Source organism: Orbicella franksi, chromosome 2 (assembly GCF_964199315.1).
Source record: "Orbicella franksi chromosome 2, jaOrbFran1.1, whole genome shotgun sequence".
Lineage (NCBI taxonomy): Eukaryota > Metazoa > Cnidaria > Anthozoa > Scleractinia > Merulinidae > Orbicella > Orbicella franksi.
Window position 1 is genome coordinate 35,970,124 of NC_138146.1, and position 27,782 is coordinate 35,997,905.

Consider the following 27,782-nt stretch of genomic DNA (forward strand, 5'->3'; position numbering starts at 1 on the left):
GACTCGGTCGCGGTCCCTGGGTAGACATGAAGTATTCTGACCCACAAGGGTGAAAAAGAGCCCATAGCAATTAACCTAGCTGGTAACCAAGAAACGCTTGTTTTGTGATGCAGCGCAATAACCATTAGGACACCTCTTTTTCCGCTGATCATGAGGGAGACAGCACAGATCATTCAGACCTAAATGCATTAGTTTCTCAGCTGGTCACAATGCATAAATTTGCTCCAGTCTCCTAGAAAAGACCAAACACCTCATCACTTTATAGTACTGTTATGTACCTTTAAAATTTTTTCCCATTACTCGTGCTCATAAACTGCAAGCCGTTTTGTCTTGGTCGCCAAGAGGGGTCATTATCCTAGGCATTCCTAGCGCAGAGAGTGGAAACTGGGGATGAGATTGCGTATCGTGTGCTCGCTCTCCGTGAAAAACGTAATATACAGAATGCTGTGTTTTGTGAAGGAAGTTTTGTAAAGAATCACGCCTTGTACGTTCATCTCACATACAAAGATGTCGATTGTTTTCGGAAAGGGTCGGTCTACGAATTGTATTGCTTCAAAGCCTGCCAAATAAGCAAAGTTCATGCTCATTCTCACAAGATAACAAATAAACTGTGTGCGAGTTCAAACCACGAAAACACTGACAAAAACTATGGCTATTGAGTTAAGAACAGCTATGATGCTGACACATGCTCAGATGTTGAAAAAAGTAAGAATCGCCCTAAACTTCGAAGATGACACAAACAAGATGCAACTGGATAAAGAGGATACTTAACGAAGCAACTTGAATAGTGAAAAATCTAAGCGTAACTCTTGTGTTTAAATATTCTGATTCTTTCATTTGTTTTTATTGTGTTCAATAAGCTTGTAAAGTAAGATTTGATATTGCGGTACGAAGCCCGAGTAAACGCTCCCAGAGGGTCTAGCTATTAATTCAAGATGTAGACCATGAACGTTTCATCAGAAGAGATAAAGAGGAATTTAGTCGCCACGTTTAATTAAGGCCGTAATGTGACTAGCTATTGAAGACATGCTCAAAACAATGAGAACACTAAATGCTTCACCCTCCCAAGATACTTAGGAGTCCTCCAGGAACTGTGACCACATAAGTGAGGGGGGTGCTAAACCCCTTTCAACCATTCAACCTGATGACGAAGTACTTTTCAAAACTATTTATTATTTAACTTTACAAATTTTAAGATCTTTGGCATTAAAGATGTCTAAAATTCAAATATTTTCTTCTTCAGAGCGAAGAAGTGTTGTGGCTCCTCAATCTGTTGTGAATCCCAAGGAAACAAGGACACAGACCATAAACACAGCTCCAAGTAAGCAAAACTAAATTCTAGTGTTAAACTTTCATCTTTTCACTATTCAAGCCATAGTGGCACAAAATAATGAAAGGCTTGTTTTCACAAGCTCATAGGAATAAACATCAGCATGAGTATGGGTATGAACATGAGGGTATACACAAGAGGGCGGCGAGGAATAAATGGGGTTCTCGATCGTGATACACTCACAGTGTTCTCGTCAAAGAACGCGTATTCTTGGGGAGGACAATACACACAGCACTCGACGATGGTTGAACAATATGGTGGATTTTATCAATTTTTTGTGATATTTCGCAGAAGGGCGAGTCAAAGTGAATTATGATCGGTTGACTGCCTTGTATTTGTGCTTGTGATGTCACCTGCATTCTCTGCCACTGCATTATAAGCAAAGAAGAACGAGACATGTTCCTTTTGCTTATGCATATGTTCTGGCGTCCTCACTTCCTTGCGCGTTTGCTGTTTCGTTTTTTTGTTGTGTAACTTCTGTTGATATACTTTCAAAAAAGCCGAGGCAAAGGATTGAAAAAATGCTTTCCGGTATAAGCATGCAGTGGAAGATAGATTGATGTGTGGCTTATCCAGCATTCATCTTTGTATTATGTATTTCAGTTACCATCCACGTCCCATTCCTCAAGAGTTCTGGCACACGCCAACAACCAGCTGCTCCAGCGGCTATTGCCCAAGAAGCACCCGAGGGTACATACTTGTTTCCTGTCACAGAACAAAATAAAGAGCAGCCTCCAACAGTCAACTTGGTGCTCAATCTAAGGCTGGTTATGGACGGAGGTAACAACCTAACAAATTAAACGCTTATATTCTATAAAGAGGCGCCTAGGTGGCCGAGTGGCACTGGGATCGTTTAGGAAGCTGGACTAGTAATTAGGAGGTTGGCTGGCTTTATTCCTTCATTCTGAGTTATCCTGCTGAGAGAAGATTTGTTTTCGATAATCCCGAGTTCAACCCCTCAGCTACGCGCTATAAATAGCCAACATGTTCTGCCTCCACATTTTAAACAAATTCTGTCATTTGGAATACTTGTTTGCTTATTAAGTTACAGCGTCTACTAGCTAAATATCATAACAAACCATGCACTTTTTTTTTAAGAAAAGAAAGCCGGGCAGTCAGAATTTGTTGTCAATGAACCAACGTCTGCACCAGCAGTTAGAGCGAATTCTGGAGAGTATGTCGCCCATGAGGTAAAGATCGTAACCCCAAACACAAATCTCAACCCCAGTCCGACTCCAGCGTCATCCATCGGTTTACAGGAAGAAATCAATCAAGGCGATGTCCCGGCATTGTCCACCACACAAGGGAATAACCCGAATGCTCCTCAACAGCCCGCCAAAAACTTCGGCGTTGTTCCTTCTTTTCTTCTTGTCCCCAAAAGACGGGTGTTGCACAACGTACGATCAAATATGAAAGCAGTTGTACCAGGTAAGTTGACACTTGTCAACCATCCTTCGGCTTGTCATCCATCCTACAAGAAATTATAATCTTGCTCTGATAAGCGGCGACACAACAAAATAAAGAGGAGTTGATCTCGGGAAAGTAGGCTGTTTGTTCTGAAAATGGAGAAAACGGTTCAAGAACCTTCGCTCAGGTGAAATTGTGGAGTGTTGAATTATGGTTTAACGTATGACTGAACAAAAAAAAAATCCAAACTTTCAGATGTGTATCACGTACCAATTTCGAGTTGTTCTAGCAATACAAATATCTCTCAGCAAGCTGCTATGATCCAAATAAGATGATACAGAAAGACGCGGCAGTGAAACCATGCATGTACAAACTTGCAAACTTCACCTGCCCACGAGGCGGCCCAAAACCTTGTTGTAATGATCAATTTCAGTGACCAAGGATAAATTGCCAAGAGTTACCTGACCAGTAACATCATGCATCATAACTAGGCGCGACATTTAGTTAGTTTTGTCCTGGGGTGGATTACATGTCTGTCTATTTCACTAAATGCCGGTAATATATACGAGATACAATTCCTTGGAATGCATGTGTTAGCCTGCGTGAGGCACGCGGCTACCTTTAATTTTGTCAACTGATTTGACAGCAAGGAAACGAAAGGTGTACTTGTGTCATCACAGATGAACACAGAGTTTGAATTTCAATAGACTGAAGATTTTTAAAGATGTTTTATTGTGTCAACGAGGGTTACCAATGGCCAGGTTCAGGCAGCAATTTCTTTTTGAGCACAACAAGAAGCGCCTTCTTCACGGAGTATCACCGCTGATGCAGGATCAGAGGTTAAACGCCGACGCTCAGAGATTGGCTATAGAATTAGCACAGCAGAGAAATACAACGCATTCTGTTCTGCGAAAGAGAGTAGGACGGGGAGAAAATATCGCACTTCGTTGCTCGTTTAAAGGTAAAATCTTGTCCTTACTTTTGATTACTTTACAAGGGAGAGCCTTATTAACAAAATTAGGATTATTAATAGACAGACAACGGTCCAGTTGTTCGAAGGCTGTACAACGCTCTCCATCGGATAAATTACTATACAGCGGATAGCGTGGTTTGTTTTGTTAACACTTATCCACTAAATAACGATTTATCCGGTGGATAGCGTTATCCAGCCTTCAAAGAACTGGGCCAAGATTTATGAAGACGGTAGTTAAAAATATTCAGTGGTAAAATAGCTGGGATACAGTAATTTCGTTCCTTCTAGATACTTAGGAGTGTTCTTGACAGGTCGTCGAACAAATTTGAAGATAGGAAGTATGACTGAAAAGATTTTTCGAGATTTTCTATGGTCGGCAATATTTTGACAAGAAAAAGTTCTTGGAGAGTTAGTTTCAAAATCTTTTCGGAAGTGGAAAATTTCAGTGCCACCTTAAATTTTCGAATATTTTAGGTTGGTAACCCGAAACACTCAAAGCTATTCAGACCGGCTAGAGTAGATGATTACATCGATAAAATGCGAATCTTTCTCTGTTATTCATGCAGGTTCTCCTCTTACCGGCGCTCGAGCCACGAATCTATGGTACGATGAGAATACAAAGTTTGATTGGAAGAACAAATCATTCAGTCCAGAGACAGAAAGGTTTACTCAGCTAGTTTGGAAGAATACCACGAAAGTTGGTTTTGGCAGATCCCAGTTTACCGACAGAAGTAAGTTATCATAGAGTTATTTTCCTTTCAACTGACGTTTTAGGGAGTGTCTTGGAAAAAGAACACAACGTGAAGCTTAAGACTATGCCTGTCTTCCAAAGGGAAGGAAATGGGCCACTGCAGCTGCGTAACCTTATTGGAGTGCAGTTAACAAAACTCTGCAAATCGCAAATTTGCTTTACAAGCAATTTCTCTATCTACTAGCGAAGGATATCAAAACAAGTACAATAAGAAATTTAGAGCTACCGGCTACCGAATTTGGCCAGAAATCAGGATTGAGTATGGATCAGTAACTTAAGATTTCACAAAGACAACACTGTAAGACAGCAGACAAGGATTCCGATTGATTAATTGCAATTTGGGTACGCTAATTGATGCAACTGCCCTTCTATGCTTTGATCTATCCATTTTTCAGTTTGGTGTAGCATGCATCTAATATTTGCATATAAAGCTTGGTTTTCACAACGACATAAGCGCCAGCACAAGCATTAGCATAGTGGTAATAAGGATGACCACAGCACAAGCACACGGTAGTGGGAACGCCACAACACAAGCACAAGCGCAAGCACAGGCACAAGCACAAGCACAACAAAAGATTTGGTTCTTCTTGCGCTTGTACTTATGCTTATGTCAAGTGAAGCCGCCATCTTGTTGTACTGTATCGTGGAGTTATGGAACCGGAAAGAAGGCAATTATCCATTCTACGCATGCCTTGTTATTCTTGTGTTGTGGCGTCCTGTATACCGTCATACTTAAGCTTGTGCTTCTACTTATGTCGTAATGAAAAATGGTTTTTTGCTTGCTTTACAGACGGACGAATCTGTTTTGTAGTTGTGGCTCGTTACGAACCAGCGGTGAAAATCGGAGAAAAGATTTTGGACAACGTGCTTGAACCCATTAAAGCTAACCGGAAAACCACTAGTATTAAGTAAAAAATTAGGATGGTACACTATGTTGGATGGTTTCACACAACTTGGATTCGGTATGAAAAGTAATAAAGTTTGTATGATATTATTCGTGTAGTACTCTTGATGATATTCTTACATCTGTCCATAACCATAACTGCTGAGCAACAAACGACATGTTGTAAACAAAACGACTGATAGATTGCTTCTTTAGTAAACCGTACCTAAATTACTGCACGCTTCACTCGACAGCCTGATGAAAGCAAGCCAGAAATCCCTTAACTTGGCCCGTAATACACATATGCACGGGCCCAAACTTTTGCGAGGTTAATTCAGTACTGTTCTAGAGCGATTAAAATGTTCTAGAATGGTTAAGAAACACCACATAGTGAATTTATGACGTGAAATGTAGACATCAACCTTAGCTAATGCTGTTATACCACACAGATTCACCCGCTCCCATTGAAAATCCAAAGTTTATTGTAACTTCGAAATTTCAAAATCTGTATTTTATAAAACGGTCTCTTCGATTCCTAAAAAGTTCTCTCTTAGTTCGGCCTAATTGTTTTATGCTATATATGGATATTACCACCGTGCTATGAAGAGAGATAACAAGAAATCCAGAATTAATATTGAAAAAAAAAAAAAAAAAAAATGAGGCCAGTATCTATCCATCTTGACCGAGCAAGCTTGATCTGTAAAGGACTTACTACATGGCATCCAAGACACCATTTTCTTGCGGGATCCATCGGGTAATCCCGAGCGGTCATGATCATGAGCCCCATTTTGCTCTCACGGGTAGCCAATGAAACCGCAGGATTTGGTTTGTGTTGTTTGTTCGATGAGCTTGCCGTATATCAAGGGGCACATATAGACGCAAACCTACTATTAAAACTTAACAATTTCTTTTTTATAAATTCACCATTCACCACATGAGACCGTTTAACTCTGAAAAAGTACTAAACGGTGTTATATTTACTTATCTATCTATATATTTATCATTCGAATGAAACAGCTATTATGCGTTGACCAAATGAACTTGATTAAAATTGTAAATTTTTTGCACCCGTTAAGAAAGACCGCCGACAAATTGTTTACAGTAAATGCGTTGGATATCATTAGCGGTGATTAGATACTTAATCTCTTGTACTAAAGATTTCTTTCGGAACATTTGAGCTTTTGTAGGTGTTACATGTGTAATAACACCTCAAGGAGCTAAATCGGCCAAAAACAACTGAAAATAATCTCACAAGGGTTACATTCGGGAGATCCGGGTTTCACTCTCATCCTCAGATAACACAATTACACCCTTCTGGTTGGCTCACTTAATCTTGGTTACCAGCCACTACACCTGCGTTTGACGTTATCTGGTAAATTAGGGCGTCAAGTGTCTCTTTCGCTTAGTTTTGTCGCACAATTTTCACCAAAGCTATTCTTTCGGATTTTCTCATTAGCCTCCCTTTTGTAACTGAATATATAAGTAGATGACTTTGGAGGAGATTTTGCGTGTAATATTTCGGAAGGAAAATCTGTCTCGCTCGCTTTCCTGACACATTTCATTCAATTCAAGAATTGAACAAAGCGCGGCACATTTTCGCGCCTTTTCATACCATCACTTCGTTTAGATCATACTGAAATGTCCATGTTATCAAGTCGCCTAAACAATTTATTTAGTACAACAAATTTCCCATCCGCCGTTGATTATAACAAACTCGGCACTGCGCTCTTATTTCGTTATTTATCACCTCGTACGGCTTCATGGCTTTATACGGCTTTATTTATCACCTCGAATCTAACATGGCTTCATGGAATAATTGTTAATTGTACTTTCGAAAAACAGCACGAGTCTTCTCGAAAATTCTTCTTCGAAATTCTAACAACTACATTCTCTCTGTGGTATTGAAATGCGATCAGGAAGCATTTCCTCTGAAATCTTCTCATAGCGATTTCGAAAAAAATCTTCAACACAGTGTTTTCTTGCAGACAATCAACCAATGATTATGATCTCAAACCCTTTGTTTCTTCTTGCGTCAGTGCATGATAATTCAATTTTTTTTTCACGAAAGATTATTTGAAGTGGAACCATTTACTTCTTTACTGAAGAAACCCTTTTGCGCTGCCACTAAATTGTCTCAATGCCATCTGAGAGATAAGTATTTTAGAGTGGTTCTGACAACTTAAAGATCTTAATTTTCGGCCGTTAAAACTTCTTGCTCTACTTTATCTTTGCAGTTGGAATAGAAATATTGATTTGCCAATAATCTGATTGAACATGGTTTGAGTTTTGATATTTACGCAACTTTATTTGCTTGTCGACGCTACGACTTTATGATTGTTTACAAGATAACATTAGCAGCCGGTTTCATTGAGGATATATGCAAAATATCGACAGATCCCTAGAAAATAATTTTGCCGCATCTTAAACTAGAATGTTCGGCGCTGACGTGGAAAAGAAAAACGTTCGCTCTTTCCTTTTTTCATGCGATGATGTGGGATTTCATGCGATTTCAAAGATTTTAAACAAGTCGACAAACTTAACACCCTTTTTTTAGCCGATAGAGAAAATGTCTCAATTAAGCTTAAGGCTTAACGAAGATGTAAAACGAGAGAAACGCAACATGAGAAAAACGTCTAGAAAAGGAAACAAAAAGGGGCTCATCGCGCGCACAAAATTTTCCGCACATTATTGCCCGTTTTAATAAAAGCTGAAAAAAACTTTTCGTTGAAACCGCTTTTAAACGACGCTTAATGACAATATGCAAAACTCTCAAGATAACATATTGCTAAGATATTGTCTTTTCTAGACATCAAGACGTAACCTTTGGCATACTGTGCGAAAAAAAAAAAAAAAAAAAAATTAAGCCATCTCGTGGAGAATCTTTACACTGTCTACTTTAACACATATATTTTCTCAATAGCCAGTTGGTTAAGAAAATAGTTGCTTACAAATTGTTTGAAATCGGTGGTCAATTAACATTAACGACATTTTTCGGCAGTGATCCATTGTAGAAATCACAATGAGTCGAGTAGAGATGAGGACTTTTTTCTTATTCAATGCCGCGCAATGACCCTTCAGTATCGGTAAATGAAAAGCACTTTAAAAACGTTTTTAATGCAACTATTCTACTTGCTTTCTATTCATGAAGAAGAATAAGTATACCACACAGCTCCACCTGCCGTTATACACCCAAATCGCATTTTACTGTTTAATCCAACCATGTTTAATTTTCGCTTTGGTGTCAAAAACGTCCATCAAACATGTACGAAAACAAACGCTTTCTTTAAAATTAATTTTCTTTCTGCTCCGTTTGTAATAAAACAATATGAAAATTCACTGCAATTTTTGACGTATAAGCGACAGATTCTGGTAAAAAATTGATCCTTTGCAGTCGAAAATTGTAATCGCAATTCACATCACCAGTTTCCTTTTTTGTTTTCATTTGAGCGAAAGACGTGCAGGTGTCTTGACGAGGATTAGAGAGATTACTAGTTGGGTCAGAATGAAAAAAAGCAGTCATCATGCTTTGATGATGAGCATTCAATCGGTAGGCTTGATAGATCTTTAGCGACCCTGAATGTAAGTACGGTTTCACCGAGAAAAGGAGTCCTCGAGCGAAGGAAGGTTTTAACCGTCATTTCGGCAACTATAAACACGCTCATTGCAAAAAGTACACAAAGCTTGTATACTCATCAATCAATTGTAGGACAAGGAGACAGGTTTTTTTAAACTCTCAACGCTATGGAAAACGACATTTGCTTCAGTATTACTGGGCTGACAAACCGCCCAATTTTAAATTGGTGAACCTAGATTCACTAACATAAAAACGCAAGGAATCGAACGCCGGTTTACGTGTAAAGAAACCTGCTGTTATTAACGATAAGTTTGCGTTTTATGAGGAGAGGGCGCTGATACGAATTGATAAAATTTCATCGAAGAAAAGGGACACAGTCAGATCTGCGCTATGGCTCACCGCGACAATTTTACACTTGGCGGCAATATCTCAGCCTCGACCAACGCCTCAGCCAACATCTCAACTGCTGCGGAGCCCGTGACTGTGAAAGTACTGAAAACATTCTGCTACTGTGTTATAATGTTGATGTCTCTGATTGGAAACACTTTGGTCATTACTATCATATACCGAAACAAGAGAATGCGGACCACTACCAACAAGCTGATCGCCAATATGGCAATAAGTGACCTTCTCTTTCCGCTCTTTGCCGTCCCAAGAGAGACTGCGCAAATTTTGATCGGCAAGAGCAGATGGCTGGTCGGAGGTGTCGGTGGAGAAATCTTATGTAAGATCGTCAATTTTTCACAAGACATCTCGACTGCGGTGTCCATCCTGAGCTTGGTCGTCATTGCCTTTGACCGATTTTACGCGGTAAAATTTCCTTTTAAACCCGCAATTATCACGCCAAAAATGTGCCGCATCATTATTGTATTCATCTGGATTGTGGCCATTGGAATACATTCTCCGTACTTTTACACTTTCCGATTAAAAACAGTACAAAACGATCTATTTTGCGTGAACGAGTGGGAACCGGCTTTCGACAGTATTCCTACTCAAAAGGTTTACTTTTTGATTATATTCGTGGTGCTAATCTCATTTCCCATTGCGGTAATAACGATACTGTACACCGCTATTGCCATTGAAGTTTGGAAGCAAAAGGGGCCCGCCGAGCGCTCTTGCCAAGAGCGACAAAGGCGTGAATATGAAAACAGAAAAGTGTTGAAACAGGTCGTGACGGTTGTTGTCGTGTTCGTCTCATGCATCACGCCCATTACGATATTTGGCTGCCTTGTACACTTCGTTTGGAATTTAAAATTGCCGCCTGAAGTAGACGGGCTTAACTTCAGATTCAGTGCACTATTTATCATGCACTCTAATGCGGCGATTAGCCCTTGTATATATTTCATTTTTAACAAGAATTATCGAAAAGGCTTCATAGAAATAGTCCAAAGCTACACTCGGATGTTTAGCGGCGTCAAACCGAGCGCTTCTGACCAGTCAAAACTCGAATCCAGGGTTGAACATGCTACAAAACAAAGTACACCTCGATGTCAATATATTTAAACCCAATACACTTATAGCCATGTATGAGATAAAAGCGAAAAGTCTTATTAGCGGCTTCAAACTTGAAATCCGCTTTTAGTAAGGTTATCAATCCGTAAATCAGCCGAAAGTTAAAAAAATAATAGCTTAGGCAGTAACAACCTTTATTTCAGAATTTGTCACTATAGAGATGGGACAACAATTCGTGTATGGTGCCCAAAAGTCTGGTCACTCAGTTAAAGCTGATTGAAACTGAGCCAATGTCACTGTGAGGTTTTTAAGTTTTTATTGCATTAAATGAAAATGTTAAGAACATTCATGACCCTAATTTTGCGAAATTCCCATAGCTTAATGTAGCGTTCTACGTCATGTCAGGGTCACTTGCACCATAATATTCGTTTTATTACAATACAAATACTTATTGCTCTCCACATCATTACCTTAACGACTCCAGCTAGGACTGTGTCTCCATTCTTAAACAATTAGATTATGCGTTCGAGCCTGGTGACTTAACTGGCTTCTAATCCATGCCTGCTAGCTATTGATTCACTGAATAACTCCATAAGGTATACACTTAAGTTATGACACATATAACTTAAGTGAAAAGAATTAGGTGAGTGAACTTTGGACAAAAACGGAAAATGATAAAACCCTTTATTAAAAAAGCGCAAACGTAGTAGTAGTAGTAATAATAATAATAATAATAATAATAATAATAACAATAATGGTAATAATAATAAAAATAATAATAAAAATAATGGTAATGGTAATAAACTCTCTCTTAGCCCAATTCATTTAATATAACATATACAATCACTCTATCTTTTCCGAGTATCGCAAGGACAATTGTTTTACTTGCCTTTTACTTGCCTTTGCCTTTTTTTTTACTCAGATTACCATCTGAATAAAAAATCTTAGCTTTAAAGTTGAAAGCATTTTTACAATCTATCTCCTTCCCAGAGCCCGCGCTTACTGTAGCCTCATTATTGCGGGCTGTAGAACAGCCTACCGGCAAATGTACATCAGTTTTAATGAAACTGTTTTCATTGCCAATAGTACGAACAAATTGACATTCTGTTTCTTTGAGCAAAAATATATCAAAATGATATTCATGCTAATTAGCGTTAAAACATCGTATACTACGATGAACCTTTCTTGCCATTTCTTTGGTGTTCCCGATTTTAATCCAGCAAATCACTTTACAGTTCTATCTTAAATCGCTAAAAGATTTAGTTTTTTTCGTTTAAGAATGAACAATGGAAATTCTTAATTGAACTGTACGCTTAACAGACAACACAGTGCAAGGTTTGTTTGCCCAGGCGAGGAGACGGTTGCCGAGACGATCAACAGCTATATTCGTGTAATCTGATATCGTCAGTGTTCGAGAGTGAATATTCGATCATTTTCTCGTTCATTGAGACGAAACGAGTGAAATGCAGTTTACGGGTGATTTTGCGGGAGAAAGTATCTTGAAAACTGTTTAAAACACAAGAAATAAGATGGAATATGGCTATATAATTCTCTTTTTGTTATCATTATTAAACATGCCTTTTAAAGAACTGAATTTTTGAAAATTGTTCGTTTTATCCTATCGCTTGAATTACTCTTTAATCTCTTATCCTATAAAAAAAACGCCCCGGATTTCAGTATTTCTTTTATTTTTCTTCAATTGAATGGCACCAAAACCGCGTTTACAGTCTGCTACCTGCGTTTACTGCTAATTTTTTCCCTCTGAATTAGTTAACTCGCTGCAAAAAAAAAACCAGCAAATAAACTTCTTAGGCCATAAAGAAGAAGGCTACAAGAAGGCTAACCCTGGTGCTAGGGTTACCATCAAAACAAACGAATTGTGACTTCAAAAGACATCGTGTTAATTCAAGTTTTGTTTTAGTTTTGCCTTGGATAGAAAAAAAAAAAAAAAAATTCGAATAACGGCTTTAGGCCACGAAATTTCCGCAATAATGTTTGTCGCTACTGCGGCTAAAATATTCTAGTTACAAATGAGTTTTCCCGTCAAATTCATCCCAAACTAGAGAAAATAAGTAAACTGTCTGGGATTTTATTTTAATTACTGGAGATTAGAAATTGAAACTATTTCAGAGGAACGAATAAACCACACAATTCAAGTGAAAATACATTTTGGCGATAAAATTATTATCGATTGCATGGCGTGTTTTATTCACCAGGTTAGCTAAAGCGTTATCGGCCATGGTTGTCGCGCGTAGTAGGGTAACCCCACCTGAGAAATTTGGCCTGTAAACGAGGGCTATCTTTGACCCTCTAGATCTTGGTAAGGTAACCCTCCTGTTATCTGTACATTATTTAAAAAGCGGAGGTCACATTGAATTGTGTTTTTACGTTTCTACTAACAAGGATGTTTTTAAAAAAATCTGGAAAAAAGAATTACGTCTAAAACAGGAGCTATACTCGGGGACGGAGACCGTAAACGCGCGCCATTTCAAGTATTGGGGTTGTCCCCATGATATGGGACAATAATTCTATTTTTAGAACAAATTGCGCCATCGCCTGCGGCACACGCGGGTACATGCTGCGAGGATTTCAGCGGATGTCGCGCGGGGGAAATGGCGTCCGAAATCCCCGAAATTTTTCATGTTTTTGGCCCACAACTCAACGCGTTTACGTCTGTTGGAATTTTGCTCAATTAAGTATTTTCGTCGTAAGCTGCTCCAGTTTGAGTGAAGTAAGACCGTGTCGAATTTAGGTATGTTCCGCTTCAAGCTTATAAAAATCGCTGACCAAGTTGTGTTCCGACGGATGCTTCTTTTACATGAGCTGTACATTACCCCATTTTAAATTTCTCACATGTTGAAGATTAACAGCTTTTCCATCACACAGCAAAAAACTAGCTGGATATATTAAGATATAGCAGAGCTTCAGGACTTCATGGTTTCCTAGCTCCTCTTACCACACGCTGGCGAGGAATTTGCCAGTCTATCGCGACCGAAAAGTAAAACAAAATAATTGCTAGTTTGAGTTTCGCCTGAATTGTAAGCAACGCTTGATGTTTCATCAAGGCCCAACAACTTTACGTTCGTAGACACTGCTCAGTTTTATTTGTGTAAAAATCCAGTAAATTCTCTGTTGTCGATGAATGAGAGCGCCCGCCGATGCGTGTTTAGTACAGTCAGTAAACATGACAAATTGGACTTCCGCCGCACGTTCGTGTGAAAGCGTACATCGAACTCAAAGAATAACTCTATAGTTTTTAAATATGTTTAAGATTGATAAATGTTTGACAACATATTAAAAGCTAAGCTGGAAATATGTGAATAAAGCAGAAATAATCAGCAAAGTTACAATGACGCTTTCTTTAATCAACTTCGAATAACGATTTCGATTTTGTCGATCGAGTTATCAACACTCCTTGTCTATTCTCGCAGCGTAAAACTTCACTATGCTTATGTTGAAGAAACACACATGATGTTAGTAGCCTTTTTTGCGTTCGTGAAATTTGTTGAAGCATCTCAGCACAAAAGATAACGAAAGAAATCTTTGTCAAGATTTGTTGACAACTGAAAACACCGACTCGGACTTGAAAGTGCGCGAGCCGCACTATGCAAATGAGCTAGTTATACGCGTCAGACTTTCCTTTCAAAAACTTTTGCAAACTCACCACACAAGCAGAAACAATAAGAAACCATCAAAACAGGTTTTGGTTACGATTAACCATTGTCTGAGAAACTCACAAATTAACTCGGTACCAGAGTATAGAGTTTTTTTGCTATATTCTTAAGTCAGAACAAACTCAAAAACATACGCGTAATCTTACAACAAGCGCGAGCAGATCTCATCATTTATTCCCAGCGCGAGATTGAAGTCTTGTTTTCGACCCTGAAAACCCCACCTTTTCCGTTAGCTCAGTGCGTAAAACTACATATAAGCGCCCTGGTTCGTATTCCCTGCCTTATTCCCTGCCATCACGGTGAAAAATACGCCAGAGAATCTCGCAACTCTCACCATTTGATCACGCAACGTGACAGTATCCACGCGAGAACCCCCGACATGTGCGTGGATCCGCGCGGATATATGACGTCAGGGTGGCGCAATTTGTTCTAAAAATAGAAAAATTGTCCCATATCATAGGTGCGCGCGGATCCCAAGACTTACGGTCTCCGTCCCCGATTATGGCTCCTGGTCTAAGAGAAAAAAAAATGGCTTCCGATGCATGTCAAATTTCGTCGTCGAATGATGGAAAAATAATTAACGAATTAATATTTTTGTGTGGAGTTTTACTGAATATTTTTTTGCAAAATTCTGCACTAAAATTTATCACGTGACGACGTCTTGCGACAGATCAGTGCCCGCGCAGTAACGGACTTGGCTTAAACATTTGGATTGCACGAAGTAGCAAAGATGCTTATTCTATTCTATTCTACTTCGCTTCGCTCAGCCGAATAGAAAACATTTCTATTATAAGTAAAGGAGACAAGTAATACAACAAATAGTGGAGGGAGCCGCCAGCAATGATCAAGTTTATTTACAAGGATCTGAGACAAGCTGAATACAGGTTACAAGCAGGAGAATAAAAGAAAATGTCACACGCTATTTAAAAACAACGATATTTACAATAAGGAAAAAAATAGCTTCGAGAAAACTGGTCGGCGTCAAGTGGTGACATATTTACAAGGAGTGGTATGTAAAGGTCTGATTATATCCCAGTGGGAACAAAATACAAAGCAACCTCATTAAACACCTAAAAGAAACACATTTTTATAACTTCCAACAATTGGTCAGTAGACGCTTAGCGCCATTCCGGTATTGCTGGTTCAATACTATGTATATGCATGGGTTTAACGCGCTTATAGCATACGCAAAAAATAACGATATAAAATCAATATTCCTCGGCAATCCACAATTGTAAAACTCGTCGTTGTAAGATATTAAAAAGTAGGTCACGTGATCTGGAAGCCAGCAAAGAGCAAAGCAAACAACAATTGTGACAAACATTTTCATGGCTTTTCTTCGGCTTCTGGAATAAAGTCGCTGCGTCTTCGCTGAATGATTCCCAAGAACCTTTCTGTTCAGTATTTTGTAAAATACGCAACTGTACAATACTGATATAGAAATTAAAGGCACCATGTAAAACAGGCTGAAGAGAATAACGGTATATGTTCTTGAAGCCATCAAGGAATCGGAAGGAGCTGGCCACTCCTCCAGACACAAGAGTATGCCTTCTGATTCCACCACGTTGTTTGCTAAAATCATTGGGACGCTGGTTATACAGGGAATCAGCCACGTGCTTGTAATAATAATCCTGGAGAGTTTCCCTGTCATTGGATTCTTTAGTGGAAGGCAAATCGCGAAAAAATTGTCAAACGCGATTGTCAGTAAACTAAGAATAGAACAGAAGGAGCAGACTTGCTGGCAGAAGGGCAAGAGTTTACAAAGTATTATACCGATGTCTCCAGAAATCCACTCGTCTGAATCTTTTATTTCCACGAAAAGGGACTCAGGCATGTTGATAATCGTAGTGCAAAGATCTGCAATGGCCATGTTCACAATAAAGTTGAAGGCTACCTTTCTCATCCGTGCAGTCCGTCGAGTGACGATTATTATCAACAAATTTCCTATCAAGGAGACTGCTATTATCACAATTAATGCGGTTATTTTGGCAACTCTCGCAAGTTGTCCTTCTTTCCCATGTAGAGGACAAATGTAGTTCTCGAATTGATTTTCGTGTTCCAGAGCGGTGGTCGTAAAATTGCTATTGTGGCCCGTCATGATGTTGTTGATGTTGTACACGCGCTTCCCTGCGCTCTTTTGAAAACACCATGAAAATATAACCGTACTCATTGCAATAATTAAACAAACTTCACCAGATGCTTTTGAGACAAATTATCGTAAATAACATAGCAAAAAAACTGTAGTGAATAATTATCGTTGTGCTAATTTTCTTCCATTTAAGTCGCAACAGAAATAGCCGCTCTATTATTGTAAAGTGCCAATCAAACAGCGTTTCAAAGTTTTATCAACAAAGAGTCACTAACAACGGTCATCAACGAAAAATAATTGTAAAGTGAATCTTAATTTCAAAGGACATTTCTAAACTGAAACATGAGACCGCCTCTGTGTTGATTACTGAGAACCATTACGAGTGGCGAGTTTTTATATTGTTTAGTCAAAAAAGACACATTCGTGTAGTAATTAATGAAGATGTCCAGTCAGTCAACTGTGGTTTATGGCGTAGTTTTATACAACGCAAATTCCCCGGCTTTTCTTTTTCCCCTTAACAGAGATATGGTATTGCGACTTGAGAAAATCTTTTCACTTTTTACAGCTCTGATCTATTCATCACACGGCAAAGACAAAAGATTAAGAACCTTGCGTGCAAAGTCGTTTACGTTCGCTGAGTAACTTCGGTATACTTCGGTTACAACGTTTTTCTTTTTGTTATTATAATTTCGCTCACTCAGTAACTAAAAAGTTACTTCTTTGACTATTGGCTTGCCATACTCTCATCCCACGAAATCAAACAATAGTCTAAGCATATTAGCATAGACGCAAACGCCGGGCGTATTTTGAAGATTTTTAGATACTAATTGGGCGCCGGTTTACTTCTCAGTGTGTTTGTTTGCTTGAATTTGATAAAAACCGGTACCGTCAAAGATATTTGTGCTATTTTGAGTCGAGTCACTCCTATTGACACCCACATCCATCAAACAAGTCTTGAATATAGTAAACAAGAAGCAAAATGAGGGCTAATTTCATACAGCATAGGATAGTTTTTTGAGTGATAGGAAATGCTTGTCACTTCCGTCACTTCTTGTCACTTACGTGCTGCACGATTCAGCTTGATGCTTTCATCTTATTTTTATACATAGATTTTAAGTTACGTAGATTAAATTGCCTTCATCTTGCTTTCATTCAGGATTTGATTGTAAAGACTTATGTCTACCGAGTCTGACGTCGTTTTTCGATAAGAAATAAAGACTTCATTCATATAATATACGTGTACGCAGCACGCAAGTAAATTTAAGCCCGTCTACACTACGCCGGAGAAATTTGAAAACGCAGCTTTACTTCTGCGGTTAGCCTACCGCCCTCACTAATCCGTCACGAAAACGGAGCTGAAAACGCTCTTCAAACATTGGGAATTTGAAAACGTCGGCTTTGCGCTTTAATGTGGACAGAAAACACTTAGAAAACGGAGCTTTTTTTAAAACGATGAACTCACGATAATCTGATGATTTTCCTCCATGAGTGTGTTTTTTTTTTTCAAACACAAATCCACAATGCCGGTGATTGCTGCGTTTTTAATTCCTCAGGCGCAGTGCGCACGTAAGACAAATTGTCCCGGCGTAGCGCGGACGGGGCCTGATGCTTCATTTCATCTAGCTCAGAATATTTTGTTGAGTGATAAGCATTTTAAAATTGCTTATCACTTCCGTGACAACATATAATGTACGTGTATCATGCTGCATGCAAGTAAACTTACTGCGCCTTTCAATAACATGTGAACTCTAAAATTCAAAGCTCAACCGACAAAAGCGTTTTACGCTACCGTCAATCAAATGTTCAGCGGTTCTTCCCAGATTCCGACTACTGCCGCGCGCGCGGTAATCGAATCGTTCAGCACAGTTCAGACAACGAAACAGTGCTCGCAGAAGTCGGAAGCTGGGAGGAGTCGCCGATCATTTGATTGACGTTAGCGAAAAACGCATTTGTCGGTTGAGCTTTGAATTTTAGAGTCCGCATGTTATTGAAAGGCGCAGTAAGACTCGTCCACACTACGCCGGAGAAATTTGAAAACGCAGCTTTAAGGTGGCTCAGAACAGTTTCCAGCTCTTAGATGTAAAATTAGATTTGCCAAAAGTTGTGTCTTATAATGGTTATCAAAATTTGATAATATAAAAAAATTTCACCGGACGTTTTTGAATTATAAACCCTTAAAGCTGTAATTAAGCAGGTAATACTGTTGCTATGGTAACCTATTGTGTCACGAAAATGATTACAATGGTTTCGCCGATGATTGGGCAGTTTTTTGATTCCATGATTGTAGCACCAATTGATAAAGAGTGATCATAACGACCAATCAAAATCTGTTTTGAGCCACCTTAATTCTACGGTTAGGCCCACCGTCCATACTGATCCGTCACGAAAACGGAGCTTTTCGTAAACGCCTTTCAAACCCGAGGAATTCGAAAACGCTGGCTTTGGGCTTTAATGTGGACAGAAAACACTTTGGAAACGGAGATTTTAGAAAATGATAACGTCACGATAATCATTTGATTTTCGTGCCGGAGTTTTCCTCAAAAACAAATCCAAAATGACCGGTGACTGCTGCGTTTTCAAATTTCTCCAGCGTAATTTAGCATTTTCCACATCTAATTCTGATATTTTTTAGCATAAGAGCAGATTGTAGATATCCAGAGGGGAAACCAAAGAGGATTTCATTCTGCTAGTATACAAAATGAATATTATAAAGGGCTGCTCGGCAAAGAACATAATATGCAGTTCATTCTAGGCACCGGCAGAAGTTTCGATTCGTGACATGAATGAGAACCCAGTTTAATTCGGCCGCCTTGCTAAACGAATTTGCAATGCTACGAAAACGAAGTACGTTGTTTTTTTTGGACATAGACGTTTATTTATATTTACAGGACTCACAAGTAATATGAAACGGACATGTCAGTATTCGATTGGCTTAACAATTGAAGGTTTTTTGTTGTCTTTATTCCGACAAGAAGGCGTCCTTTATGCCAATAGATAGAAAGAAAGAGAAAACCACGGGCTGACTAAATCTTTGTAACACGTTAATTTTACAGCAATTAAATTGTTTTGCAATGGCTTAGGACTCTCTAGGTCTATCTTTCTCTTCCATAAATTTGAATAAATTAAAGTTACCCTTAACTTCTTTATTTTAGTACGTTAACCACTTTTATTCACGTTGACTTTATATTGCCAACTCTCAACTCTAAGGGAAGCATGATATCTCTCTTTGAGAGATTTATCACCCTTCGCCATTGTCCTTCGCTTGGCCTTCGCTTGTCCTTCGCTTGTCCTTCGCTTGGCCTTCGCTTGGCCTTCGCTTGGCCTTCGCTTGGCCTTCGCTTGGCCTTCGCTTGGCCCTCGCTTGGCCCTCGCTTGGCCTTCGCTTGGCCTTCGCTTGGCCTTCGCTTGGCCTTCGCTTGGCCTTCGCTTGGCCTTCGTTCTCCACTTCTTTTTCCTCGCAGTACTGGCCGGCCTTCCCCCTCAATCTATCAGAGCTTATTGACGGGCTAGAAATTCAGCCAGCTTCAGCTTGCATCAGTATCATTTCTCGCTCTTGTTCTTACTGGAATCAACAAACTCAGTACTAGCGTTCATTTCCTTAAATTTTAATAATATACAACATTTGACTCACGGAGTCATGCTTTTAAAGGCAGATGATATTATGTCGCATAAATATGTTTACACTCCTAAAGTAATGGTCTCCTGTACAGATAAGTTGACCCTCTTAGCTACTGTTCTCTGGATCGGTAAATAATGTACCTCTCGTTCTGAGTAAGGAATTATCTGTGCAAAGTTTAAATTCTTTTTCTCTTATTTAAAACTTAAATATACATTACTTGTTTTGGGGCTTGGAATAAAACTGCAAAAGACAACTTCTGTGCAATATATAAGTTGTCTTTGTTTGAAATAACGTTAGCGAAGGCTTTCAATAACGCGTATATAAGAGGAATATTTTCCACGTTAGTTAGTTGTTACTGCTTAGTGATTTCATATTCGTATTTGGGTGCGATGTTTTAATCTGGCTCAATTTTACAGTTTTGCAATATGAAGTCTTTGAAAAGTGTACCAGACAGACGGAGGAGTGCTTATTTATTCCCAAATTGCATGAGCAAAATCATTTGATTACTGTTTATAATATACATGCAATTCAATGCACTCCTTTCAACTTTTTGATACAACATTATAACTACTTTACTTGCATATATTCAGTTAGATACTATGAGGTAAAGCTTATCCGTAAGAAATTTCCTCTTGCAGATGTAAGCATTGTATTCCTCGGGTAAATCAGTTGATAAGAATCTTCAGTAAGCTACAAATCCCTCATTCTGCGAACCCATGATTGTAATTTACCACGTAAGCTTTCCCTGTAATAGCATCACTTGTTGGTTTTCTTTTCTGCATTACGTCTCGGATTCCACTTCTGGGGCCACGAGAAAATAACGTGGTCATCTCGTGGTGTTTGCGTACGCCTGTTTGAGAATTAACATCAGTTCCAGTGTTGTTTTCAGGATACAGTGCATTTGATCTCCTAGCGCAAGATGACAGGCGCTTGACTCCGTTACGGTAGTCTTTGTTGAACATCATGTAAATGCATGGATTTACAGCACTTATAGCATGCGAAAAAAACAGCACCATGAAATAGAGATCTTTAGGAAGCCCACAATGGAAATTCTCGTCGTAGGACATTAAAAAGAATGAAACATGATATGGCAGCCAGCAAAGTGCGAAACAAATGACAATTGCTATGAACATTTTCAATGCTTTTCTTCTGCTTCGAGAATAAAGACGATTTGCCAGTGAGGAGCGGTTTCCAGGAGTCTTTCTACGCCAGATTTTATAAATAACACAGCCGTACAGAGTTGATATGATAACCAAAGGCAGCATGTAGAACAACGCAAAGAGAATTATGGTATAATCCGTCGATGCTTTGTCGTCGTCGAATGGAGCTGGCCATTTTTCAACGCAGTAGAGCTGTCCTTCTATTTCCACCACGTTGTTTGCTACGATCATGGGCGCGCTCGATATACAAGGAATCAGCCAGGTACTCAAAATAATAATCTTCGAGAGTCTTCTGGTCATAATTCTCTTGAGAGGGAGACAAATAGCAAAATATCTGTCCAGTGCAATCACCAACAGGCTAAGAATGGAACAGAATGCACACACCTCTTGGCAGAAAGGCAAAAGCTTGCAAATCACAATCCCCACGTCGCCTGGCATCCATTCATCTGAATCGCGTATCTCAACTGCTAGGGACTCTGGCATGTTAATGATTGTGGTACAAAGATCAGCAATGGCCATGTTCACCACAAAATTAAAAGCAACCTTTTGCATGCTCCGAGTGCGTCGAGTGACAGATATTATTAAGATATTACCAACCAACGAGATTGCCATTATCACCACGTATGCTGTGATCTTGACAACATTTTCAAGTGCTGTTCTTTTCTCAATCGGAGGACAATCTTCGTACGTCTCATATTCGTGTTTTTCCGGGAAGGTTTCGTTGGTGAGATTGCTAGTAGTATTGTTCATGTTGTTTACAATATAGCAGAAATTGTTTCTGAAATAGAACATTCACAACAAGTAATTCAACTCGAATCGCCTAACTGACAGGTGCTTATTGTGTGAATTTTCCCAGCAGTTAACCTCTTGACGCTAATGATCTTGAAAAATAACAAGTAATATCACAGAGAAAAGTTTCTTACATTTGCAAGGTTAGGTGTTCATCTCGTCTAACATGCACGTATCTTTCTTTTAATACAATAATTCTGGCCAAAGGTTAAGTCGGCTATTTCACCAGCTGCTACTTCAAGCCTAAATGGAGGACAAAAGAAATCGACATTTTCATTATCATTTACCCGATATTTTTCATTTTATTTGCCGAAGCGGGAGCTGATTTAAATAGCATCTGTCAGAACGTAATCATGATTACCCTTCCTTCTTTTTCAGTTCACACAATTCGCATTCAGGCTAAGTATTCTTAAATTTTTTGAACAATACCGCATGGCACTATTCTCAAAGAGTCATTGGCTTTAGCGATGTTTGTTGAGATACTGGAAGGCAAAAAAAACAACAACAACAACCTTCTTTGGCTTTATTGATGCAGACCTTTTGAATTGGAAAATCGTAGCCAGAAAGGCTCAAATTGATATTGTTTTTTAATATATAACACATCACTGATCTGGATGGTAAGTAGAACACATTAAATGCAACCCAACAGCAAAGAGCGGTTGGTATACAAGTCACAGCAGCGCCACAATACAGTCCATTTTTTAAGTACACCCTCTGAGCAAAATGCTACATTTTGTCATCAAGTTATTTAAACAAGCTAGTTTTGAAGACGTAAAGCTTAATGCATTTTTATTTGCAAAGTTCTTGTCACCTGAACTTTCCTTCTTATGTTCTTTTTTTAATGTGACAGCTTAGTGGTGTCAATATTTTATATCACATTCATTAAATTTCGTTTTACCATGAAATCAAGCATAGCAAATGCGTTCTTGGTCAATTATTTTGAATATCTTTATTTTGTTCTACTTAAGGAAGGACCTCACCACTGTTGAGATCAAGAAAGGGAGGGACCACATTCTTGACAACACGCCATATGACTATATGACTATACTTTACGCGCACTTACTGGAATGAGATACCAACCTCTCTGAGAGAACTACCAAAGAAATCATTCAAACTTAGAATTAAAAACAAACTACTAAGTGTTCTCGAAGAAGAATATTCCTTCATTGAGGTTCACAAGATTATTTCTAAATTAAAATGTCAGTAGCAGTAGTAGCAGTAGTAGTAGTGGTAAAAAAAAAAAGCATTTAATCTAATAAACCCTCACTTCTTTTCTCATCCTTTTCCCACTTTTTCTTTCTTTATTTTATTCACTTTTTCCTAACTTTCTATTTAGAGACCTTCTTGCCCGAAAAGATTAAGCAATGCCCGAATGTGTGAGTGTTGAAATCGGGATGCAAACGCACTCAAATTGCGTGAAAAACAAAAACGTTCACAAAGATAGTTATATTGAAAGCTTGTATACTCAATTACCTCTATGAACAGTCTCAATCGAGTAAAATCTAAAACTTATTAAAAGAAAACGTTCTTCCTTTCATAGCGTTCGTTCAGCGATCGGCTGATCAGCAACAGAGACATTTGTGTTTCAATATGCACCGTTTGGACGACCGTTACAGAAGCTATCCTGTATTCGAGACGAGCGTCTCGACATACTCGAGACGTTCAAATAACAACATGAGGCACTGCTAGAAGTTCCTCAAGCCTTCAATGAATTAATTCAGAAGCCACGTAAATATGATGGTAAACAACATGGACGTATTAGAGAAACACCTCCAAAGAAAAATTCAAGAAAGAAATTAAAACACCCCACGGTTAAGACATTCCAAACGGCTCTTTTCAGGGCTTTCACAAAAACAAAAGTCTTGGCTTTGATTCGTGTCATTGTTTTTTTGATGGTAAAATTAGGAAAGAAAATAATATCCCTGTCGTGGATTTCTACGATACACATTGAAACGACTTGTAGCTACATGTAGCAAAAATCCTCAGGTCATTCATATCATTTCAGTCTAAGTCCTTTTTTGCAAGGCAAATGTCAGAGAAAGTAGCTTACAAGCCTTGAAGCCTAAAAGGAAAGGCCGGAAAGGAAATGAAAGGAAAGGAAAGGTCGCTTCCTATGGCGTCTGCGGTGCGCCAACGATACTTCAGATCAGCAGCAGATCCGAATAGTACACTTTACACGGTACTACTTAAGGTACCAACTCTCTTAAGAAACCACTTGATGGCCTACAGACTCCCGGTCGGGCATACTGAATCACACAGAGATTCATAAACAAAGTAGAAACATTTTTGGAAATCACGCCAACAGTATTATTTTGTAATGTTTTCTCCCAAGCGTCGTTGCGTTCATGTATAAACAAAGCGAAAATGTCAATTTGCAAAGTATTTATGACAATAAAATAAAAATGAAAAATAAAAAAAAATAAAAAAATGAAATAACAACCATGCCAGGAAACAAACATAGACCCAGGGAAAATGTGTAATATTCGAAAGACAGATACCTTTGATAACAGTCTTGAAGTTCTCAAAAACCAAATGGCCTCATTCGAATGGCACTGTTTGAAACTTTCGTGGGAGACTGTAAACAACAACAGGTATGAGGTAGAGATAAGGGCCAGACAGACAGTCCCTTCCAGGTATTGAAGATGAAGCTCCCATGTGGGATTTGATTTTTAAATCAAGCACATGTTCTTCACAATTCTACAGCGCACACTCGGGAAAACTTTCCCCAGGCTTCCCTCCTCCTGCCAGAGTTAAATTTAAATGTATTATTACTACGAAAATGGAAAATTGATGACCTTGAAACTAAAATGCAAGAAGCATTGCCGTGTCCAACATTCGTACGCAAAACCGTCAGATTTCACGCCTTGTGTGCTGCAATTACGCCTTTTTTGATCAACACATATTCATGGGCTAAAAATGTAAATTTTTACACGAAGACTGAGATCTACATGCCCAGCATGTATAGCATCAACCAAAAAATGACCGTCTTCGTTGATGACTTCCTGTTCCTTGGTTCGTAATATCTTTTTAAGTCCGCTGACAAGTAAATGAGGCGTGAGGGCTTTGTTTTTCGTAATCAAATTTGCCATAAAACAACGGTAAAAGTCAAATCATTCATGATACCTCTAACAGTAGCTTTAGTTGACAATAAACCAAAAAACTGTTATTCGCCTTAGCTTCTCTCTTTTTCCTTCTTAGCTCTTTAGATAGAGATTGATTTCATTGTTTGCATGTTTAATCCATTGCTCTGCAGGTCACTTTGAAACCTGCATACAAGGGAACTCTCATTGTTCATTAAGACAGTTATTGACTTAAAGATTCGAATGTTCTTAGACTGCGCTCGCCGTGTTGCTACCACCAAACGCTTCGTTTGGTTGCGAGCGGGTCGTGTGACGTCATCATCCGGTGCCTTATTTCATTGTCAATAAATATTAAGACAGTAATCTCTATACGAAACTCAGATACTGACGGAGTACGAAATCCTTATTCAGTGTATATATCTTGAGATAGGCTATAACATTAGCTTTATAATAGCTTACGTGTCTCCCAGGCCTCGGTGTCTCTTATCAGTATGCCCGCTACGGGACATCGATTATAAGAAGTGTGGCCAATCTGGGATTGCTTTATGATGGCACGCCGTGGTGATAAATAATTAACGACATTCGAATATTTGATTTATTTTGTCTTGTGTCCATTATTATTCATGCCCATTACTGAAAGCAAAAAGTTAAATTATCATTACCTGAGACCTGCCGGAGAAATCTGAAAACGCAGCTTTATTTCTGCGGTTAGACCTATCGTCCACAAGTTTGTTCGTCACGAAACGGAGCTTTTCGAAAACGGTCTTCAAATCAAAGAAATTTGAAAACGCCGGCTTTTGCGTTTTAGTGTGGACCGAAAACATTTTGAAAACGGCGTTTTTCGAAAACGGGTCAAGATAATCACTTCCTTCCCGAGTTTTCCTCAAGCACAAATCCAAAATAACCGGTGATTGAGGCGTGTTCAGATTTCTCCGGCGTCGTGAGGACGAGACTGTAGGCGCCCTGTAATAGTCCTTACACGAGGCATATAAAATATACAACATCAGTAGTGAGATATAAAGTTGAAGTCTGTGACACAAATAATGTGAAAGATTGACATTCATGAACAATTATCAGTGCGTTCTTCAGAACGGAAGGCAACAAAAAGATAAGCAGAGACCTGCCACGTGGAGAGGGTTGATGTCATTGATACAATTTCGATTCAGGCTCCATGTCATGTCGATATTTTAAACTCCTCGTTAACCGCCGTTTCTGAAAATTTATGCTTATCTTAAGATGTGTTATCAAATTCGGTTACGAAGTCAGTTCGAAATCCTCTTAAGTTTAGGACGAAGCTCAAGATAAGTCTAAACAATTGGATGTCTTCGGGAAAACTTGTTATCTCTTAGAGCTTTTCTTAGGATATAATTATTACGATGCTGTCGTGATCAGCAGGGCCCCAGCTTTGGCAAGTCTTAACTTGTGAAGATAATATGTTTTCGCCCAGAGCGTGTATATCATTCAGTTGCTATTTTCAAAGCATTTTACACTGATTGTACTTGCCGAAAAAATCTCTTTGTGGATTCCTATGGAAGACAGCTTTTTAACCTCGAGACCAATTTTTCAAAACGAAATCTAGTTACATGTACTGATCCATAGAATCGAATTATCGAGGTAACAGACGTTCATTTCGCTCCCCCCTCTCCCCTCCCCCCCCCACCAACAAAAAAAACAAAAACGAAAAAGTCACCCAAGTTCAGAGATTCGTTAAAACGTACTTTTTCCCTTCTCTGGCATTGTATACTGCATCTGTAGCATCATTGCTCAAATAAAACATATTATGTACACTGAGCGAAGCTAAACGGCTAGCGCTCGGGTCGTTAACTATCGAGCTTATTTTCCCAAAAATCGTCCCACGGTTATCTTGTAAATTCGGAAATTTATACGCTTATTATACTTGCAGGTGCTTTCATGAAGTATTTATCAGCACATCGACAAATTTTTCAAATCTTAACATTTCTCACACACACTGTTTACACCGCCCAGCAATGTTCAGCTGATTGATACAGTCATACTCACTTAAGCCAACTTCAGTTATCCATCATCTGTTTCATCCAGTTCGTGTTGCAAAAACTATTGTCGGTGTCGATGATATCTACGGGCGCAAGAAACTTCTTAACGTCTTTAACAATTGCCTAGAAGTATTTCTTTCAAATTCGCTTGCAAATCAATACCGCAGAAAAAAAAACCTTGACAGATATCATACAGTGTTTATTGTTAACTAGGCTCCCAGCCAAACGCTTTTATCAGCAACATTTTATCTTCTGTTGTGCCAAAAGAAGTACACAAAGGAGTTACTGACGAGTAGTTATATTTCAATTGCCAACAATGCGATTTAGTTCATATACGTGAATATATGTGAAAGAAAATCTCATGATAAGACACGGAAGGAATAAGAGTGTCAAGAAAATAACTGTTGCATGTTCCATTTTCATGAGCCCCAGCGGCGTGCAAAGGAAGTTTGGTCGACGCCACAAGCTGTTACAAAATGGGAACAAATCCGAATAAAGCGGGCCAATTTTCTTCGTTGTTTTTCCGTTAAATCTTCTATGCTGTACACAACAGAAATAATGGACGTGATAATTTCAAAGCAAAGCAGTAAGTTTATAATGGAAATTTCAGTTGATGTTTCATTTTTTATGATTATTGCACGGAAACTCGATTAAAATTTGCAAAAATTGTTTACTACCATTTGGATTACTTGGTAAAATACACTATCTTGCCTAACTTTAAATGCAATCGTCAATTATTGAAAGCCTTTCAGGTGAACACGATCCGTTATGAAGATTAACAGAGCTTTGCATTAAGTGTCAGTCAGTCTATTTATTAAAATTGCGATAATTAATTATTACCTTTTTCAACTTCGCCCGGCAAATGAAGCGCCGTTTTCAGTTGAGAGAGAGCATAGCTTTATGGCACATCTTAAAAGACCTTGTGTGAAAAACCCGATGAAAACGTTTTCAAGTCAGACACGCAGACTTTTTCTGTATGTCAAATTTAA

At 38.8% G+C, this 27,782-nt stretch overlaps 4 protein-coding genes across 4 annotated transcripts in view; 2 read left to right on the plus strand and 2 right to left on the minus strand.

Moving 5' to 3' along the window:
- The window catches only part of LOC145479615 (uncharacterized), an 8,552-nt gene extending 3,157 nt beyond the window's left edge, over positions 1 to 5,395 (plus strand). Inside the window, exons 3-8 of the mRNA XM_081458023.1 lie at positions 1,244 to 1,321; positions 1,934 to 2,110; positions 2,429 to 2,758; positions 3,483 to 3,698; positions 4,277 to 4,441; positions 5,252 to 5,395. Coding sequence (XP_081314149.1) covers positions 1,244 to 1,321; positions 1,934 to 2,110; positions 2,429 to 2,758; positions 3,483 to 3,698; positions 4,277 to 4,441; positions 5,252 to 5,373 — 1,088 coding nt within the window. The 3' untranslated portion in view covers positions 5,374 to 5,395. The remainder of the gene's footprint in view (positions 1 to 1,243; positions 1,322 to 1,933; positions 2,111 to 2,428; positions 2,759 to 3,482; positions 3,699 to 4,276; positions 4,442 to 5,251) is intronic.
- A 3,656-nt stretch (positions 5,396 to 9,051) lies between these two features.
- LOC145469980 (QRFP-like peptide receptor) lies at positions 9,052 to 10,642 on the plus strand. The gene has a single exon (XM_081453811.1). The coding sequence runs from the start codon at positions 9,309 to 9,311 to the stop codon at positions 10,419 to 10,421; it is 1,113 nt and encodes a 370-aa protein (XP_081309937.1). The 5' UTR covers positions 9,052 to 9,308; the 3' UTR covers positions 10,422 to 10,642.
- A 4,332-nt stretch (positions 10,643 to 14,974) lies between these two features.
- On the minus strand, positions 14,975 to 16,279 carry LOC145469989 (substance-K receptor-like). The gene has a single exon (XM_081453820.1). It carries the CDS (start codon positions 16,212 to 16,214, stop codon positions 15,132 to 15,134), a length of 1,083 nt encoding a protein of 360 aa, XP_081309946.1. The 5' UTR covers positions 16,215 to 16,279; the 3' UTR covers positions 14,975 to 15,131.
- A 4,013-nt stretch (positions 16,280 to 20,292) lies between these two features.
- Positions 20,293 to 21,704, minus strand: LOC145469999 (substance-K receptor-like). The gene has a single exon (XM_081453832.1). The coding sequence runs from the start codon at positions 21,702 to 21,704 to the stop codon at positions 20,454 to 20,456; it is 1,251 nt and encodes a 416-aa protein (XP_081309958.1). The 3' UTR covers positions 20,293 to 20,453.
- Positions 21,705 to 27,782: the final 6,078 nt, after the last annotated feature.

Coding starts and splice junctions, on each gene's coding strand:
- LOC145469989 (XM_081453820.1), bottom strand. CDS start 16,214: ATGAGTACGGTTATATTTTCATGGTGTTTTCAAAAGAGCGCAGGGAAG.
- LOC145469999 (XM_081453832.1), bottom strand. CDS start 21,704: ATGTTCTATTTCAGAAACAATTTCTGCTATATTGTAAACAACATGAAC.
- LOC145469980 (XM_081453811.1), top strand. CDS start 9,309: ATGGCTCACCGCGACAATTTTACACTTGGCGGCAATATCTCAGCCTCG.